At 42.5% G+C, this 17,790-nt stretch overlaps 1 protein-coding gene across 1 annotated transcript; it reads left to right on the top strand.

Moving 5' to 3' along the window:
* Window positions 1-509: 509 nt before the first annotated feature.
* On the top strand, window positions 510-15,605 carry tbx21 (T-box transcription factor 21). Its single transcript, XM_070927242.1, has 6 exons — window positions 510-1,057; window positions 10,622-10,776; window positions 13,032-13,153; window positions 13,483-13,641; window positions 14,411-14,472; window positions 14,786-15,605. Exons 1-6 carry the CDS (start codon window positions 510-512, stop codon window positions 15,603-15,605), a joined length of 1,866 nt encoding a protein of 621 aa, XP_070783343.1.
* The last annotated feature ends 2,185 nt before the right edge of the window (window positions 15,606-17,790 follow it).

Raw genomic sequence — 17,790 nt, 5'->3', positions numbered from 1 at the left:
TGTAAATGTTATTTCCTTTCCATTTAAATAACATCCTACTAAAGTGTATTAACAGCCGCTTTTTTTCGCGGGGCAGCGTGTGATCTGTGCTCTGCTGCTCTGCGATGAGGGGACGGCGCTTTCATATCTGGAGCCTATCACGTCCCGCCTCTGCATCAGACACACCTCCAAAATATGACCACTTACTAAATGTATATATCATAGGTTAGAGAACCCGAGCCACTGGGAGCGACAAGACAATCACCTGCGCGGGTAATTAAAAAAAAAAAGTTTCTATATAAATAGTGTGATGAGACCGAGAGAGGGATGGTTTCACGTCTCACATGTAAAAGTCTGAATCTTAAAGTTTGTGGCGTGTCAGTGCGGTAGGTGAGGACAACAGGCCAGACTGCGCTGTTCTGTGATATTCTTTTTTATTTTTTTATTTTTTTATTGTTCATGCTCTTATCCAACTGGACGCAGCAGCGGAGCCTTATGACATTACGCACAGACCGGGAGCGAGGCTGCAAATGGGCGGCATAGGTGGCAACCTCTACCTCAGCATGTTGAATGGGACTGAAACGCAAACTTTCGGAAAGAACACAGACATCAGCAGCCACCTCCACCGCGGCGGCAAGGATCTAGCCGAGTTTAAAATGGGGATTCAGGACGCGAGGTTTTACTACCCAGACTCTGTTCAAAGCGGCCAGGACGCCGTGACTCTGCCGTACCACTCGGACCAGACAGTGGGAGGCTACGGAGCGCAGCCCGGCAGGTTTTACGCACAGACCCTCAGCAGTTGCCCGTACGGCGGCGTGAGGTCGCCGCCACGAAGTGGTGCCGCGCAGGGTTACATCCCGACGGCAGGAGACGGCTTTCCTACCGGCGGTAAAGACTTGTACTCTCCTTCTCCGGAGAATTACCCGGCGAGCTTTCAGCACGGCTACCAGCGACCGCCTCTCTACCCTTTACCTGGGCTACAGGTGTGCGGGAAGACTCAGGCTCTGCTCAATAACTACCCGCTATGGGCCAAGTTCCACAAGTTCCAAACCGAGATGATAATCACCAAACAGGGGAGGTAAGCCTGACAGACAGCTCAATAGTACAAGAAGCCGGTTGCCCCCTTGTGTGGTCAGAGTTTGGCAGCAAAACGGTTAAAGAAATGGCAAATTACGCACAGCTGCGCTTTTGGTTTGACACACTTTCTAATCACTCATCTTAATAATGGGCAGCTACCACAGTAACTTCCCATAAATTCACTTCAAAGAAAAGTTTTTCTGAGCACTAAATAACAACTTTATATCCTCATCACGCAGCCTTGCGGTGATCACCGCCTGGAGGTCATAGTTTACAGGAACACCTCACCGGTCAGGTGACGGGGGTGTTGGCAGCTTTTGGGCTTTTAGTTGAGAGAATGACGAGAATGACCTTTGAACCTTTGAATGTTTACCGCGATATAAGTCGATTTAACATTTTGCTGCTTTTACGCAAAATTGGTCAGAGCTGAGTCACAGTTAGAGTATGAATATAAATTAAACAGGCTGGAAAACGCACAATCTACATACAGTAATAGAAGTGAAATGCATCTCAAGGATGACGCTGTATAATGATTAAAGATACTATATTTTTAATTGGCTAATAAGCTCTTCTCGCTTCTGCTTTTTGTACAAATTGGACCAAATCTAAATTTGCTTTGGGCAAAAGTTGTTCGGGAGCCAGAGAAATGATGAAGTGGAGCCAATATCAGCTGCTTGACTTCTAAAGTCACAGGGGTCCCTTCACTTTAACACAGCAGGAATGTAACCCCAAACGGAAGCTAATCAATTACAGTTTTACCTCTTTTTATTTGTGATAAACAGGCACTTTATAATTACTTCTTAGTCCCACTTCGATAAATCTGGAAAACACACGTTCTCCTCTCCTGCGATTTTAATATGAACAGGCTCGACAGACTCAAATCAGTGACACATCAAACCGTTTTGGAGCTCTGCTCAGACTGAAAGGGCTTTTAAAACGGGAGGTGATAAAGTGAGAAACAAACTTTTTGATAATTAAAACCTCAACCTATCTCGTGTAGGCGGATGCAGAAACGATGATACTGAAATTGAGATTTAAAAAAAACAAGAACACGTAAAAAGGTTTCTGAGGCAGGTCTCAGAGCTGGGGGGTGGGGGGGGGGGGCGCTGCCGGGCCCCTCTGATGGGTCACTGAGCATTAAGGTGCAGTCACGTCGATGAGGATTAATTCACTAATATGCGACACTTGTGTTTGACAGAAGGTTTCAGGCCATCGCTTTCTCATGCACAGAAACCAAGTGCGCTGTCACACAACAGGACACTGATATTTACAACGACTTCACTCTGATTGTCACACACACTCTCTTTCATTCAGGACCGTTTCTAATCTCACATTTAAATCCTCCTTTTCATGTTGTTGTTTTTACACATTTTTAGGTTTTAAAATCAGGAGGATTCACAGTGTCAGAATTTAAATTAACCAGCGAGTGTTTGACCTGCATGCTGTCTTTACTTTCTGGCTGTGGCTTCACCTGCTGTCACAGCTGCTTTGGTTGCACTTAAATTGCATTTTTGGAAGTCAGAAAAGCTTCTTTGAAGTCGTTTCTTTATATGATTTATTGGCATTTTCCTTCTAATTTTATTTCAAACTTTAACAAAAAAAAAAAAAATCTCTGTCTCCATTCTTCACCTTGATGTGTCAACAGTATTAGTTTAATGGATTATTGCCGTTATTGCATGAAGCACGTTTAAATAGACATTTTATGGTGTGTGTAGAGAGTTTTTGTGAAAGCAAAGAGAGTTTCAGGTAGTTTGTGTCGCATATTATTCCTATTTGTTTGGAAGTGTGTGTGTGTGTGTGTGTGTGTGTGTGTGTGTGTGTGTGCCCTCTGTCATTTGACATAACTAGTCCTGGCAGATTGCTCTCTAGAAACACACTGTGGTCAGCTGCTATTAGCTATCAGATCATGTAATTAAAACACTATATATATATATAATATATATATATATGGTTTATTTTAAAACACGTTCTTTTATCTGCCACCAAAGCAAAGACAAGATAACACCCAAACACACACACACACACACACACACACACTTGCCAGACTTTTCAAGTGTAAATTGTACCGAAAATAACAAAAGGATCTGTGAAATGGGCGCGGAGGTGTTATCCTTCCACATGAGACAAAAGCAAATTTTCATGTTGTGCAAAAACCACAAACCTCACTTTCCGAAAATTTCAAATCCTGACGATGAAAATGTTTTCTCCCTTTTATCTTAACCCTCGCACGCAGAACTGCAGAAGTATCCTGCACAATAAGCGATGCGGACTTTTCTTTTTAAAACATAACAAAAACTCCTGTAAGATTGTGGAGGAGTTGAGCAGAGGAACAGCACACACACACACAAAAAAGGACGGGTTTTCAATATCAGAGGCGATATCCTTCTTAAATTTTCATCTTGAGTTCAGGCTCCCACAATAATTTTGCTGTGATTTTCGAGAGAAGAGTCTGAGGGTCTGCAAAGTTAATCAAAACCTTGGTCTCTACAGGAGAAAAGGGTGAAAGAAACTCTAGAGAAAAGTGTGGAGAAGGGTCAAACACCACTGAGCCTTTAGATGGCCACGCTGAGAAGGTGAGGCACCTTTGAAGTTCAGGAAGTAAAAGACGAGATTCTCTTTTCTCTTTTCTTTTTTCTTCTCTACTTTCTTCAGTGACGCCGGGTGTGCAGCCTGACAGATCTCTCAGAAGTTTTGCTCGTGTTCCACACCTGGGGCTTTGAAATCTAGAGACATTTTCAGGGGCTGTAGCAAAAAAAAAAAAAAAAGGGGGGGGGGGCGAATTCATCTGCACTTCTCATGAGCTAAATTCAGATCACCACACTGGCTGATGCCCTTTCAGGCCCTGCTCAGCCTGCGTTTGATGCACGCATTAAGGCAAAGTTCATCGAGACTGCACACAGCGGCACGTCGAGGTCGACGTAAACACGGTGTTATTTTCTTTTGTCCAGGAGGTCGAACAAACCAGTCGAGAAAAGAGCTGAAAGAGGCTCTTTTTTTTTTTGTAGATGCAAAATAATGGGATTTTCTGATTTGGTGAAAAAAAAGAATCAAATGACTAAAACTGAAAAGAGAAAGTGAAGCTTTTTTTTTCTTTTCATTATTCATTTGTTTGACCAATATGCTGATCCTACACCTGCAGCGTTACTTGAGATATGAGTCAAGAGGACTAACTTTTCCCTGCCATAGTTTCCAAGAATCACATTCAGTCTTTTTTTTTTTTTTTTTTGAATATTAATTGATTGTAAAGACACGTTTGAATTAAAACCCGAAATCAACAATTGAACCTTTTTTCCAGAAGAGTTAACGATGATTACTGACGCACAGATCATGCTAACGAGGTTCTGCTTGAGGTTCTGCAGTGTGTTGTTCTAGGAAGGAGACGAGAATAACTAAGTTCTTAACATACAAACACCTTTCAGGGAAATAATGCAGAGCTACACTTCTTCAGCCTGAGAGGAATCATGCTCATCTGCTCTCTCCGCTCCACCGACTCCAAACTGTGACATGCACCAGTCTGATGTCTGGTAGTTTTTCAGAGAGGAAATAATCCTTCGATTTAATGTGCTCCCAAGAATAGTACTGTAGGTACTTACTACAAAGTACTGCTATTACTAGCTGAAGGTTAAGTTCCCTTATCGCAGAAAGGCAGGATTATCATGCAAGAATATCACAGTAATCAACATATATAGGGAACTTTAAGTTTCTGTATTTGTAGAAAAACAACATCAAGTGGCATCTGGCCTTCTACAACATATATTACCACTTTTATTCTTATTAAATGAAACCTTAGTACATAATTAAAGTAGTATTTTTGAAATGGACTGCAGCTGCTTAGTGAAGTCCTACAAAGTGAAACATTTATAACATTTAACGTTTATATTCGCTGAATGATCGAGTTTCTTTCCAAAGTATCAGGAATATTTAGGAAATCATCACGTCACTTCAGCGTCTCTGTGGTGCCTGGCCACAGACGTATAAACACAATGTACTGCACTGATGGTGAACATGTCAAAGAACACGTTTAAGAATGACGTTTCTTATCACAAGCGCTGCAAGATGCCGTTTTAAGGAATGTTTGGTTGGACGTCTTGTGTATTAATTATCTGTATCTCTCTCTATCGGAAAGCAGAAGTGGGACTAATTCAAGGTTTTGACAGTATGACTTGTCACTTCCTGTTCAGCTGTTTATGTGTGCGTATGCCGCTTTTCACAGAAACATCTAGTGCCAATATTTTCAGATAGCTAAACAAGTGCTTCCTCTAAATGAGTATATGACCTCTTCTAACAGGCCTGCTGGCATCAACATTGAGATTTCTCACTGGTATCTCTTTATATTTGGTTTCTAAGATGGTAAATAAAAACAAAAATACTGCTAATTTGTTGTGTGATAAATTAGATACCAAATATGAGGCCTGTTTTCTTGCATATGTTAATTCTTTTTTTTCCCCATTAAAATACCAAAACTAACAATGAATTGATCCACTAACAAGTATTGTGTGTGTGTGTCAAAGTGTGCCATTGAGCTCCATTGTTTGTCCAAAAACACACCAATAAGCTGCACTGTTGCACTGGGTGACATGTTCCTTCATCACCGTGAACCCACACACTGTAGTTTATTTTGATTCAATCCCACATACACCAACCTACTGCCGGAAATACCCACTATAGCAACAAATGTGTGTTAATCCGCCATTGAAAATAGTCCCCAACAAATGCACTATTTCCTCCTAGTTGAGTCCTGTTTGTGACCAGTTGTTTTAGGAAACATACTGAGCCTTTTATAAAAAATGAAACTATATATTTGTGACCTATTTGAAAGATTTACATCTTGTTGGTTTTGGTCTTTTCATAGGATTTATTTATTGACGATAATAAAAAATAAAGAATAACCAGTCTTATCCTCATCCCTACGAGGTACGAAGCATGAAATCAGCAGTATCAGATGACATACTGCGCTACAAAATTGAAATTTCAACATGTCTGGTCACTGAGTTCCTCTGCAATAAGTCAATGCAGGAGCAGGAGTGTGTGTTAAAGAGTGCTTGTGTCCGGCAGCAGCTGTAGACTGGCATGTTTTCGTCACAGATGATCAAGCGTACGCACGGTGACAAAAACTGGACCTGAACTCCTGTCCGGATGAATCAGCGGGTGCGCTCATGTAGAAAAGTCCTCTCCCTGGTGAATATCCAGTTCCTCTTCTCCTCTCGAGCCTCTGCCTCGCATCCCCAGGACAAACCCTCCACCCCTCCCTCCCCTCACTCCACCCTCTGCTCTTTCCTTTTCTCTTTCTCTAACCTCCGTTTCCCCCCCGCGGTTTCCCCTCCCGCGCCCTCTGTCTATCCCAAACCCAACCCCCCTTCCTCTCTCTCCCCAACATCCACACAGTTTATTTTGATTTTTTTTAAATGTCACCACCAGCGGTACTGTCTCTGTATTACTGGCTGGTTCACCACACTCATCTGTTTCTATGGTATTTTGTCTGAAAAAAGAAAAGCTACAGTTATGAGTATTCATGTGCGTGTGCACAGGGATCAGGCTGAGGGCGTGCCAGCCGTTTGTCATTACTGTCAAGTTCAGAGTGGCACTCTGGCAGGTTGGTTAGGGAGGCTGTGTGGTAGCTGTGGAGCTGCAGGTTTGATTCCCACTGGTGTTGAAGCCATGTGTTTGTGTGTCAGTCTCCTGCAAAATGCAACAACCAGAGCTGTTGTAATCGTCATTACCACACTGGCAATACCTGCACGCTAACATGTTTGTGTTTTTCAGTTTCTCTCGGTGAACTCTGTACATGCAGCCTGAGTGCCGCCCCCACATGCAAATACCCCCCCGTGTTGTGTTTTCTATGGTTTCCCCCCTTGCCAAGTTCTGATTTCCTATAAAAGGCTCTAACATGAGTGAATCGACAATATCAGTGGAGCAGAAACGATAACTACTCATGTACTTTCTAGATTACTCTCAAACAGCGTAGGTGGGTTGATCCATTCATATGCTGAACAGCCGAGTTTCTTTTTTCACTTGTATTAAACGCTGCAATGGAAGAAGAGCCTTTTCACCTGTTCTTCGCGAGCCACTAAAGAGCTGCTGCCACGATTTGGTTTCACAGAGAACTATGATTGATTGTTAAACTGGACTCGCCATGTAGCTAGAAAGACCCAACTGGGACCACTCAGGGCACGGTTTTGTCTTACCACTGAAGGGTAAGAAGACTGTGTGTGTGTGTGTGTGCACTCAGTCCACAAGCATAAAGACACAATCCAATATACAAATTCAAAGAAACTTTTAAAGTTTGTAGCGTAAAGATGATGTTCTTTATATATGGCAGAGTTAATGTATTAATATATATATATATATATATGAGTAGTGTCAGGCTGGATAGTGTTTCAATACTTGTGCCAATGCGATATTTGAGATTCAGTACTGATAGACAGCGAAGCGATTAAAAATAAAAGGCCAGATAATGTCCTAAAATAGCTGCTCACTGTAGCTTTTAGCAAACATTACTCAAACAGAAGTAAATAGGGGATTTATTGGGGACTATTTTCACTGGCGGATTAATCCACATTTGGTGCTCTAGTGAGTATTTCCAGAAGCAGGACGGTGTGTGTGTGGGATTGAGTCAAAATAAACTATAAACAAAACTTGTCACCCAGTGTGACTCATTGATGTGTTTTTGGACAACAATGGATCTCTATGGCGCAATACCTGTTAGTAGAATCAATTAATTGCTGGTTGGTCACAATGAGCAGTTTAAGAGCTTAAACCTGAATATAATCGTCTAAGATTTATGTGTACTTTATACTTTGATACCCGTCCTTAGAATAGTGTTATCACGGGCTCTGAATAAACTGATCAATCATAACAGCATGTGACACCTGATTTGTGTCAACACGTGACAGCTGTCCTGACGAACTCTGTGAATTTATTGTGTTCATATATTTTTAATTGGCCCCTTTTTACTACATAAACACATGCATGTAGACAAATCGAGGCAACACACACACACACACACACACACAAAAACATCCACATTCACAAAGACGGGCCCTCCAGGTGTCCCACTAGCCTGCTAACAGTAGCCTGGGACGCATTGTCTCTTTACACACCTCACTTATTTTAACGCACTAAATGACCAAACTGCTTCAGGGAGGAAAACACTGAATTTAAATGAGAAACGTTTCCATCCAGACGAGATGTTTTTTGTAGTTTGCCTAAACGGCACTGCCAACATGTAGGACTGTCTTTTCAGAATTAATTATTATTATAAGTGTAACACTTGTTTTTGACCAAGAGCACTGTGTTTTAGTGAATTTACAGCAGTAGTGATCAAACACTGTAGACTTTAGATGGTATCTATTTGTTCCACCCACACCAGAGTGTTTTAGAAAAGGAAGAAGAGGGCGTTTCTTTTCTTTTTTGTTTACAGTCTTTACACTCTTACAATGACTAATTTAAGCCGTGCACCACATAAAACACAGAGATCGCTTCCATACCTCTAAACTCTTTCAATTAATTTTGAATTGAAACAAAACAGCCCAATAAAACAACACGCTTTTATTCAACTTGAATTTAAAAGAATTGAGCGGTGCTGCAAACATACTCCAGGCAGGACTTGGAGGTTAAAATAAAACTTTCTTTTCACATTGAACTAATCAAAGGGATGGAGGGCGGGGCCAGTTGCCCATCACTCATTGCAAATGCTCCATGTCCTCCGGTGCTGTTAGCCAGCGTAAAACAGCTGGGTCAAACGTCAAACATGCTGCCCTGATTTATAAACGCCAAGCACACACTGGTGACTTCTTATTGATTGCAGTGCAGGTTCATAAACAAGCACATCATTCAGTGGTTCATGTATTCATCCATGGCCTTTAGACACGGCGGAGCGTATTTTTATTTAAAGAAATTTCTATCCGTTAGATATGAAGCTAGAGCCAGGAGACAGTTAGCTTAGCTTAGCATAAAGACTGGAAGCAGGGGGAAACAGCTAGCCGTTTTTTATACCTCACTTACATCTTTTTGTGAAATATCTCAACAAATATTTGATGGATTGCCCTGAAATTAGGTACAGAAGTTCATTGTTCCTCAGAGGATGAATCTTTGTGATCCTCTGACACCATCAGGCCAAAAATTCAAATGGTTTATGACAAAATACCCACAAAAACGAATGAAATTCCCATCAGCATCATTAATATACTGACATGCTAAACTAAGATGGTGAACGTGGTAAACATTATACCTGCAAAGCATCATTGTCATTGTTAGCATTTAGCTGAAAGCATGCTGTGCCTCATATAGCCGGTAGCATGGCTGTAGACTCTTCGTCTTGTTTACCTTTGGACAAAGCCAGGCTACCTGCTTCCAGTCTTAATGCTAAGCTAACTGGCTTCTCTCAGCTAAGAATTTAGTGTTTCCAAAATGTCGAGCTATTGCGAGATGATGCTACTCAGTGGAGTCTTGAAAAACTGTCAAAACAAGGTGACAAATATGTGACTGACTGGCCCAGAACATGATTGTAACGTTCATGTGGTGATGTGTTTACTGTTGCTTTGCTCTGTATAATGTAAAATGGGAGGTTCTCAGCAGGGTTAGTAATCCTGAGGCAGTAAGTGCTTCTCTGTCAACACTACATGCACTCTGAATGTTGAGTGTATACATGAACAAGTATCTGTCTGTCGTGGTGTGTTTGTGGTCTTGTGTGTTTGTGTTTGTGGTCTCCATGTCTTGTATTTGTATGTGTCCTTTTCTCTCGGTTTAACCGTCCCTGAGCCGTGGTGCCCGGAGACGCCCTGACCTCCCGGTTACCTCGTCTCACTGCAGCCCTCTGTGATCAAAATGAGTTCAACATGTAAAGCTCCGGCAATCAGCAGCAGCTTCTGGGGCATCTTTTATTAACAGCAGCGTTAAATATTCACCCCCGTCAGCCGTCCCCTCCACCTCTCGCCCATTACTCCCAGTCTTGATTCTTCAGCTGGTGGTGCAAACAGGGAGTCTTGAAGTCATGACGTCCAAACAGGAATCACCTGCCTGCCTTACATCTACGCATTACTGGCCTTAAAGAGCACTAGTAATATCATCCACGTCAATTGATTGTTTTTTCACAATCTTTTTTTGGAAATGGCTGGGGGGTGAAGGGAGAGCTCCCCCTGACTGTTTTTGACAGCGATGGCTGCTGAAAAGAACCATTAGTCATACAAATAAGGACAAACTGTATAAATAAACCTTCTTCTAGACTTGCTGTGAAATACTGCACAATGTCAGTGGGTCAAACCCTCCAGGTAGAAGTCGTACATGCATTTTATATCCCCCAAAAACACACATATACTTTTAGCATTTGTTGTTTTTCTGCTGGTAGTCGTCAAATTTCGTAGTGAAATATTGTCCAGATCTGTTCTTCGTCTAGTCGCATTTTTAGTACATTTATTTTTCCACTTAAACCAGTTGTGCTGTGTTTAACAACTGCCGACTTTGATGAAGTTTCATCTATATCTGTCTAAAAACAGAGCTAAATATACGGACAAAAGGACATTAGAACAATGATTAATCAATGTTTTTCATTATGTTGTTTAACCAGGAGGATGTTCCCCTTCCTGAGCTTCAACATCAGCGTTCTGGATCCGTCAGCCCACTATAATGTCTATGTGGACGTGGTTCTGGCTGATCAGCACCACTGGAGGTACCAGGGCGGCAAGTGGGTCCAGTGTGGGAAAGCGGAGGGTAACATGCCAGGTACATTTCAAATCATATAATAACACATAATAAAACCCAACTGCTGCTGTCTTCATCACCGGAAACACTTGACTAAAGAGACTTTAAAAATACTGATGTGAATAATATTCTTTTAATTGTGATTTGGACTGAGGTACTTGTACTTTACTATTTCCATTTTATACTGCTTTCTACTCCACTACATATCAGAGGGAAATATCGTACCTTTTACTACATTTGTTTCAAAGATTTAGTAACTAGTTACTTTGCAGGTTCATATTATTTCTACAAAGTATGATCAACTAATACATTATGATTTGTTGTCATAGTTAAAACTACACAACAGTATATAAAGTAGTGTAAAATTAGCTCCATCTTTACCAGCTGTAACATTAAAGGGATGTACACATGAATGCATCACTAATTATAATCCAATAATATAATATACTGTTTATCATTTGGAAATGGACCGTTCTGCTTGATGAGTACTTTTGGTACTTTAAGTATATTTTAATGCTAAGACTTTTGTACTTTTACTCAAGTAAAATTCTGACTGCATGCATGTGAGTACTGCTACTTTTACTTAAGTAATTCTTCCACCACTGATTTAAAAAGTGTCTCCTACTCACCGACAGCCGGTCTTTGTCCTCTTTCTTCCATTTGATCCCATGATCTGAAGTGATGACGTTTACTAACACCTCATCGCTTGGAGTTTAATTTTGAAAGTGTTTTGGTCACCTGTGTCCTGCTGTTTGGAGCCACCACATTCAAAGTTTCGCAGATTGTTTCTTAATCTTGTACAGAATACTTAATAATTTTCTTGAATCATGACACTTGGCCTCAGTATAACTAAATGAGCTCATGAGCATAAACCTGGTCAGTCAGTGATATGGAGACAAGTCTTCAGCTCACTGCATGCGACATGGAAGCTCTTGAGGAAGTGGTTTATTTAGCAATATTCTAGCAAACCTACAAGCAAACAGTGGGGAAACCAAGGCGTGCATCATGATGCACACGTCGTCTGAGAGGTTTTTGTGGACATTTTGATATTGCTTTAGCTGTTTTTGAAGTCAGCGGCTTCATCGTACGTACTGCAGGGAGTAAACAATACAGAAAGTATACATTTTTGGGTGAAGTATTCCTTTAAAGTTCCCACATCACAAGTACATTTATTTCAGTTTATAGTAGAGTGTTTTATGTTCTCTAACAATCTCTAATGTTGGTCAATCCCCAGCTTTACACACAATATTTATAGCCCAACTCCTAAATTCAATAAACCATGTACCTCAGTTTGGAAAAAGTCTCCTCATTCTTGAACAAAATAAACATTTTATAACCCTATTGCATTATAGTGGAACTACACTTTGAAGGACTACATCGGGACCTTTGGGAATATCATGAAGGAGCACATCTTTCCAATATAGCATAACTTCATAACAAATATTTTGTGATTGCTCACATGTCTGAACTGGTTGGGACCCACTTTACCATCGTCTGTCATGTCGGGGAGTATCTTGTTATTACTTTTTTTCTATTTGAACTCCCTCTAATTGTTCAAGTTGGTCACCAAACGCACCACCCTTCACTCTTCTCCCCAAATATTTTGAGATACGTGTTCATTTCAGCCCATTTGTCCTTCATGTGTAAGGAGTAGTTTGGGTTCATGGGTATTTGATGTACATTGGATTTGACTTTTCTATCCTTATTTCCAGTTTACAGTTCTGTAAACAACATGGATGTCTCGTTTCCCATTTCTCGTACTTCCTGTGCTCTCTTCGCTCAGTATTTCTTCCTGTTCACACCTCAGAACATAAAAAACAATAGCAAGTCAACCAAGACGACATTTTGTGTGAGATTGATGACAGACTAACCACAATCATATAAATGAAAGAAACTACAAGGTGTTGTCACACGTGTGTCAGGTGTTGTGGAAAGGTGACTGCTGATGTGCTACAGTTGTGGAAACTGTGGTGAAACAACTTTACTCAATTAGATTTAATATTGCACTTATGTGGTGTGTGCATAGAAGGTTAGCGGGTCATTGTGGTAATGCTGTGAAAAATCATGGCGCTGATTGTATCCTGCAATAAGAATGCACCAAATATAAAAGGGATGAAAACAATATCGTCCCTGTTAGCAGAAAATAGTCTCTCATTTCAACCAAAGACGCGTTTTTTTTAAAAAGTAAAATATGATATGTGATTTGTGATGTGATGTGAGGTTTTAGTTTTCTCGGCGTGATAGAATAAGAAATGCTTCTGCTTTTATACTCGCAGGGAACAGGATGTACATGCACCCCGACTCTCCCAACACAGGAGCTCACTGGATGAGACAAGAAGTGTCTTTCAGCAAACTCAAGCTCACCAACAACAAGGGCAGCACCAATAACGTGGCGCAGGTACTGTCCTCGTCCTGCTCTCTGATATTTCCATCTGTGCATCTCTTTATGCGTTTGTGTTTCAGCGGCTGAAACTGTTTCCAGACGTCATCATCTTTTATCATGTTTCTTGCCAAATCAAAATCTACTACATTATTGGGTGTCACAGTAGAAAAGTACATTATATATCTGCAACATCCAGCCTTTGTTCTCTCTATCTGCCTTCACATTTCCTGTCTGATTCTCTACAGTTTTCTATCAGATAAAGGCAAAAAAAAAAAAAAAAAGAAAAGAGCCACATAATTATATCAGATGTAAGATTGTCATTGCCCCTGTCCTGGCCTGCCCAGATGATCGTGCTCCAGTCGCTCCATAAGTACCAGCCTCGTCTTCACATCGTGGAGGTAAAGGAGGACGGCTCGGAGGATCCCTTCCTCACAGCCAAAGCTCAGACCTTCATCTTCCCGGAGACGCAGTTCATCGCCGTCACTGCTTATCAGAACGCAGATGTAAGTCGTAGTTTTGTATGTAAAGAATAGATCAGCTCAGTTTTCTTATTTTTAATCAGATCTGACTTGAAAAAAAGCCTGAGAAGAAATTATATTATGTTTTAAAGTCTCGCTTTTCTTGTTTCAGTATTTTTGGACCAACCAGTGGGCATCTGTTACTTACTGTTATTTTTACTTCATTTACACACATATTTATTGTAAGCCTGTACAATTAGATCATAACACCACCACAACATCCCTTATAACTTCTATAACAGCATCTTAATGAGGTCTAGAGTTCAACGATTCATGTCAGAGCCGTGTTTCAGATGGAAGCTTTGCTTTATGTATGCATGCATCAAAAATTAACATGCACTAATTTACATTCCTACAATCTACTATAAGTGTAAGCATTACTATATAGTAGCTGAGTTCATCCAAGAGTCACCTCACCTCAGCTGACCTGAGTGCTGTGGCTCAGTCCTCCCCAGTGTGTGCCGTATATAATATATCTTTAACAGCTGTTCAGATGCATTGTGTGCTTTACTGTACTGTAGTCCAAAGCAAATACACTCACCCTGTTTGCATGTTTATTCCATCACTATATCTCTGCTTCTAAAGGTGAACTCTTTCCAACACCAAGACAAAAAAAATGCATATTATCTTCATGAATTATGAATCAGTGACCTCCTCTCTTTCTGCTCTCTCGTTTCTCCAACGTGGTTGCTCACTCCTTCTCTTTTTCCTATGCCTACATTCTGTCATTGCCCTCCTCCTATCCCTTACACAGATCACTCAGCTGAAAATAGACCATAACCCCTTCGCTAAAGGTTTCCGTGACAATTACGACACGTAAGTAATCTATATAAACAAAAAAAGGCTGTGTTTGTAAAGAGACAACCAGAGTAAAAAGAACACATCTTTATGTGAACCTTGCTTTCGCTCTCCATGAATAGTGAGACTGGATCGTTGCTGGTACTTAAAGGTCCCTTTTAATATTGGAATAGATGCAATTACTGCGCTGCTCGAGCATGCTGCAGTGAAAGGGTGTGAGGGGCTGTGAGATGTTTGATAGATAGTTTGAGGTTTGGGCAGGAAATAACACCTTCTTTTTTTTTTTCACTTCTCACACTCTTCTCTTCCCCTCCTCCTCCCTCCTGCTTAGGCTGTACGCTCCTCCTGACTCTGATCGCTTCACCCCCTCCCCTACAGAGAGCCAGCAGCTGCTGCCAGGGAGCTGCTACCCCCAAGGCTACCTCTCTGAGCAGTACATGAGCCCCCTGCCCCAGAGCCGCTTCTACAGCCGCGAGCCCATCGGTATGGGCCAGCAGCACAAGGACCCATCGTCCAGCCCTGGTCCTCACAGCCGCTGGTACCTGCCGCCTCAGCAGGGTGTGGCCCCAAACCGGCTTGACTTCACTTCCTCCTATGAGGGTGACTTCTCCGGAAACGGTTTCTACAAGCCCTTCCCCTTGCAGACATCCGCTCACCATGCCCTCAGCTACTACCCAGACCATCCTTTTGCGTCTACTAGCGTGTCCGTATCAGCAGCCACCTCAGCGGGCTGGACCACCAGCCGGCCCACCCCTCAATACCTCAGCCACCCAAGTAAGCCGGGCCCCAGTCTGGGCTGGTTTAGACCCATATCGTCCTCTTCTTCCTCCTCATCTTCTTCCACGTCACCTGGAAACCCCAGGCTACACCCTCCCTCGCTCCTGGAGCCTCTGCAGTCGCCCCTGCTGCAGGACAAGTCCAAAGACACTGTGGAGGCGGTGGGAGAGGACCCCTGGCTCGAACCTCCCTCTGTGAAATCAGCGGCCTCGGCCGACTCGGGCCTGTTTGAGGGCGGCGTGGGGGACAACAAGAAGAGGAGGGTGTCGCCCTACACGTCCAGCACTGAAAACTCCCCACCTCCGCGCAGTGGAGAGGTCTGCGAGAAGGACACCAACAGCGACGCAGACTACTATGGCTATTACACTCACTGATGAGCTCACACATCACCGCAGTCGCCACAGTCTCTCCCAGCGTCTTCCCACACCGCCCTCATGGACACATATTGGTCTGTCCAGTCAGGTCATGATAAAGGGCTGGAACAGTCAAACACCAGAACCACATAACAGAACGTGCAGCCTCATCTACTGGCACACCGGTCCACACACAGTCTGTAAAGTCTCCTCTCAAAGTGTCAAATGATTACAGGAGGAACTTTCAAGGTTACTGTCAAAGTTAGTGTTAACCAGAAGTGGATGTGACTGGGACACTGCCCTAGAGTCACATAAACACCACACAGACAAACAGACCTGTGACTTAAGCCTTTGAAACATCTGGAGATTTGGGGATAAAAAAAATGATCTGCATATCTGCCTGCTGACAGACGCCTGCAGGGATTGTCTGTTCTATCTGCATCAGACACTCTCTCTGTCTCTTTTGCTCTGTCTTGTCTCCGTCTGTCTCTTCCTTCTCACCCTCAGCCATTCACACATACTCTCACAATATGCTCACGTTCATTTCCCCCGATGATTCTGAGCAGAAATTACATTTCGCACACGGCCTCCTCTCCAATACGTTCAGTGCAGCTCCCACCAGTGGCGACAGAGGAGCGCTGCAGGCTGCAGCGTGTCTGAGTGAACTCATGTCAGGAGGTAAAGAGAGTTTAGCAAGCACACGTCCTGAAGTACGGCGGCTAATCTAACTCACTCCAGCTAGTGTGTGTGTGTGTGTGTGTGTTAATGCTAAGTAAATTAACAAAAAAAAGCAGAAGTAGCAAGTCCTCACAACTGGTGACAATCCAACATCTCACAGGTGTAATTGACAATTAACTGCAGCAGCAAAAACACAGAAGAGCTCTGTGAAATGAATTTTGATCTGAATTATAATTTACATTTACATAGCAACAAGCCGCTCATCTGGGTGTTTGCAGGGTAATGTGATTAGATCCTTGCACAAAACACGCAGAGGTAACAAGATGTTGAGAGAACAAAAGGTGCGTATAGCTTGATTAGAGTCACAACGATCAGTCATATATCAAATGATCATTTTAGATTTTCTTAAGCACAAATGAAAAACACTTGCTGGTTCCAGACAAATGTGAGGATTTGCTGCTTTTCTTTTTCAGCTAAACTTGAAAGATTCTCAACACGAGGTCCGACTTACTTGTTGTTTCCGAGGCTTTCAACAACATCTCACGCCCCTCTTCAGTGGATGGAGCTGCCTAGTTGTCATGGAGATGATTTAGTTGCTATCAGGTGACCCGGGTGTGGAACTTCAGTCACGAGATAACAAGTGGTCGTGTACGGGGTGAAACTTAATCCCTGTCTTTGTTCAGAGATGGCTTCCTCCTTCATCTTTCTGGCCGCTGACTCCAGACTTAGACTGCAGGATTAAGGTCGTGTTGTGCTCAAAAAGAACTGGTTCGTACGACGCAGAGTCCAAACTTGTCAGAAATCAAAAGTGTTTATAGCTGAAAGGCAATAGTCATGCGATGCCAGTACTACCAACCAGTTAGTGTACTCTCTTGAGGTGGATGTAGAGCAAATGATGTGAACTTCTGGTTAAAAAAAACACTTACAGTAGGAGCCGAGCAACGGCGCTGCAGACGTGTAAAAAAAAAAAAGAAAAGTGGGTCATTCAGAATGGCAGCATGCACCTGTAGGTAAACAGACGAGGCACTGTCACGATAGGAGCAGGAAGCACAAAGTGACCAGACAGACACAGATTCACCCCTCCCACCCCACCCGAGTCTTCGGGCCTATCATGTTGTGACAGCGGTTGACAGAGGCCCGGCGACCAGCCCGGTGACAGAAATGAAGAGTGAGGCCGCAGTCGGCGCTGATCAGAGATCTGCTCCTCAGTCCTCACCAGGTGTGCTAATGGCCTCAGACAACACTTGGGGCGACAGGCGGGCGCTCACTCTGAGCAGTGCAGGGCTGCTGAAGTCTTTTCACGTTCTGATGACTGAATTTAAAAGCAAATCTGCACTCTTGAAATACACAAAACGAGCTGGTGAAAACGGCGCCAGCGGTCTCTACTGTATAAACTGCTGTATATTTAATATGCTCTCATCTTTAAGCTCCATCTACTAAAGTGAGAACGGCCAGACAACAAAAGACATTCAGAGACGACTGAAAGAATACAGTTTGACATTTTGGGAGTTTGTCTCATTTCTGTATG

This window comes from Enoplosus armatus, chromosome 20 (genome assembly GCF_043641665.1).
Source record: "Enoplosus armatus isolate fEnoArm2 chromosome 20, fEnoArm2.hap1, whole genome shotgun sequence".
Lineage (NCBI taxonomy): Eukaryota > Metazoa > Chordata > Actinopteri > Centrarchiformes > Enoplosidae > Enoplosus > Enoplosus armatus.
The sequence above is the reverse complement of the archived record's forward strand: the minus strand, read 5'-3'. Positions and strand labels throughout refer to the sequence as shown.

Coding starts and splice junctions, on each gene's coding strand:
- tbx21 (XM_070927242.1), top strand. CDS start 510: ATGGGCGGCATAGGTGGCAACCTCTACCTCAGCATGTTGAATGGGACT. Junction 13,642..14,410: donor CTGCTTATCAGAACGCAGAT/GTAAGTCGTAGT, acceptor TCCCTTACACAG/ATCACTCAGCTGAAAATAGA. Junction 14,473..14,785: donor TTCCGTGACAATTACGACAC/GTAAGTAATCTA, acceptor CCTCCTGCTTAG/GCTGTACGCTCCTCCTGACT.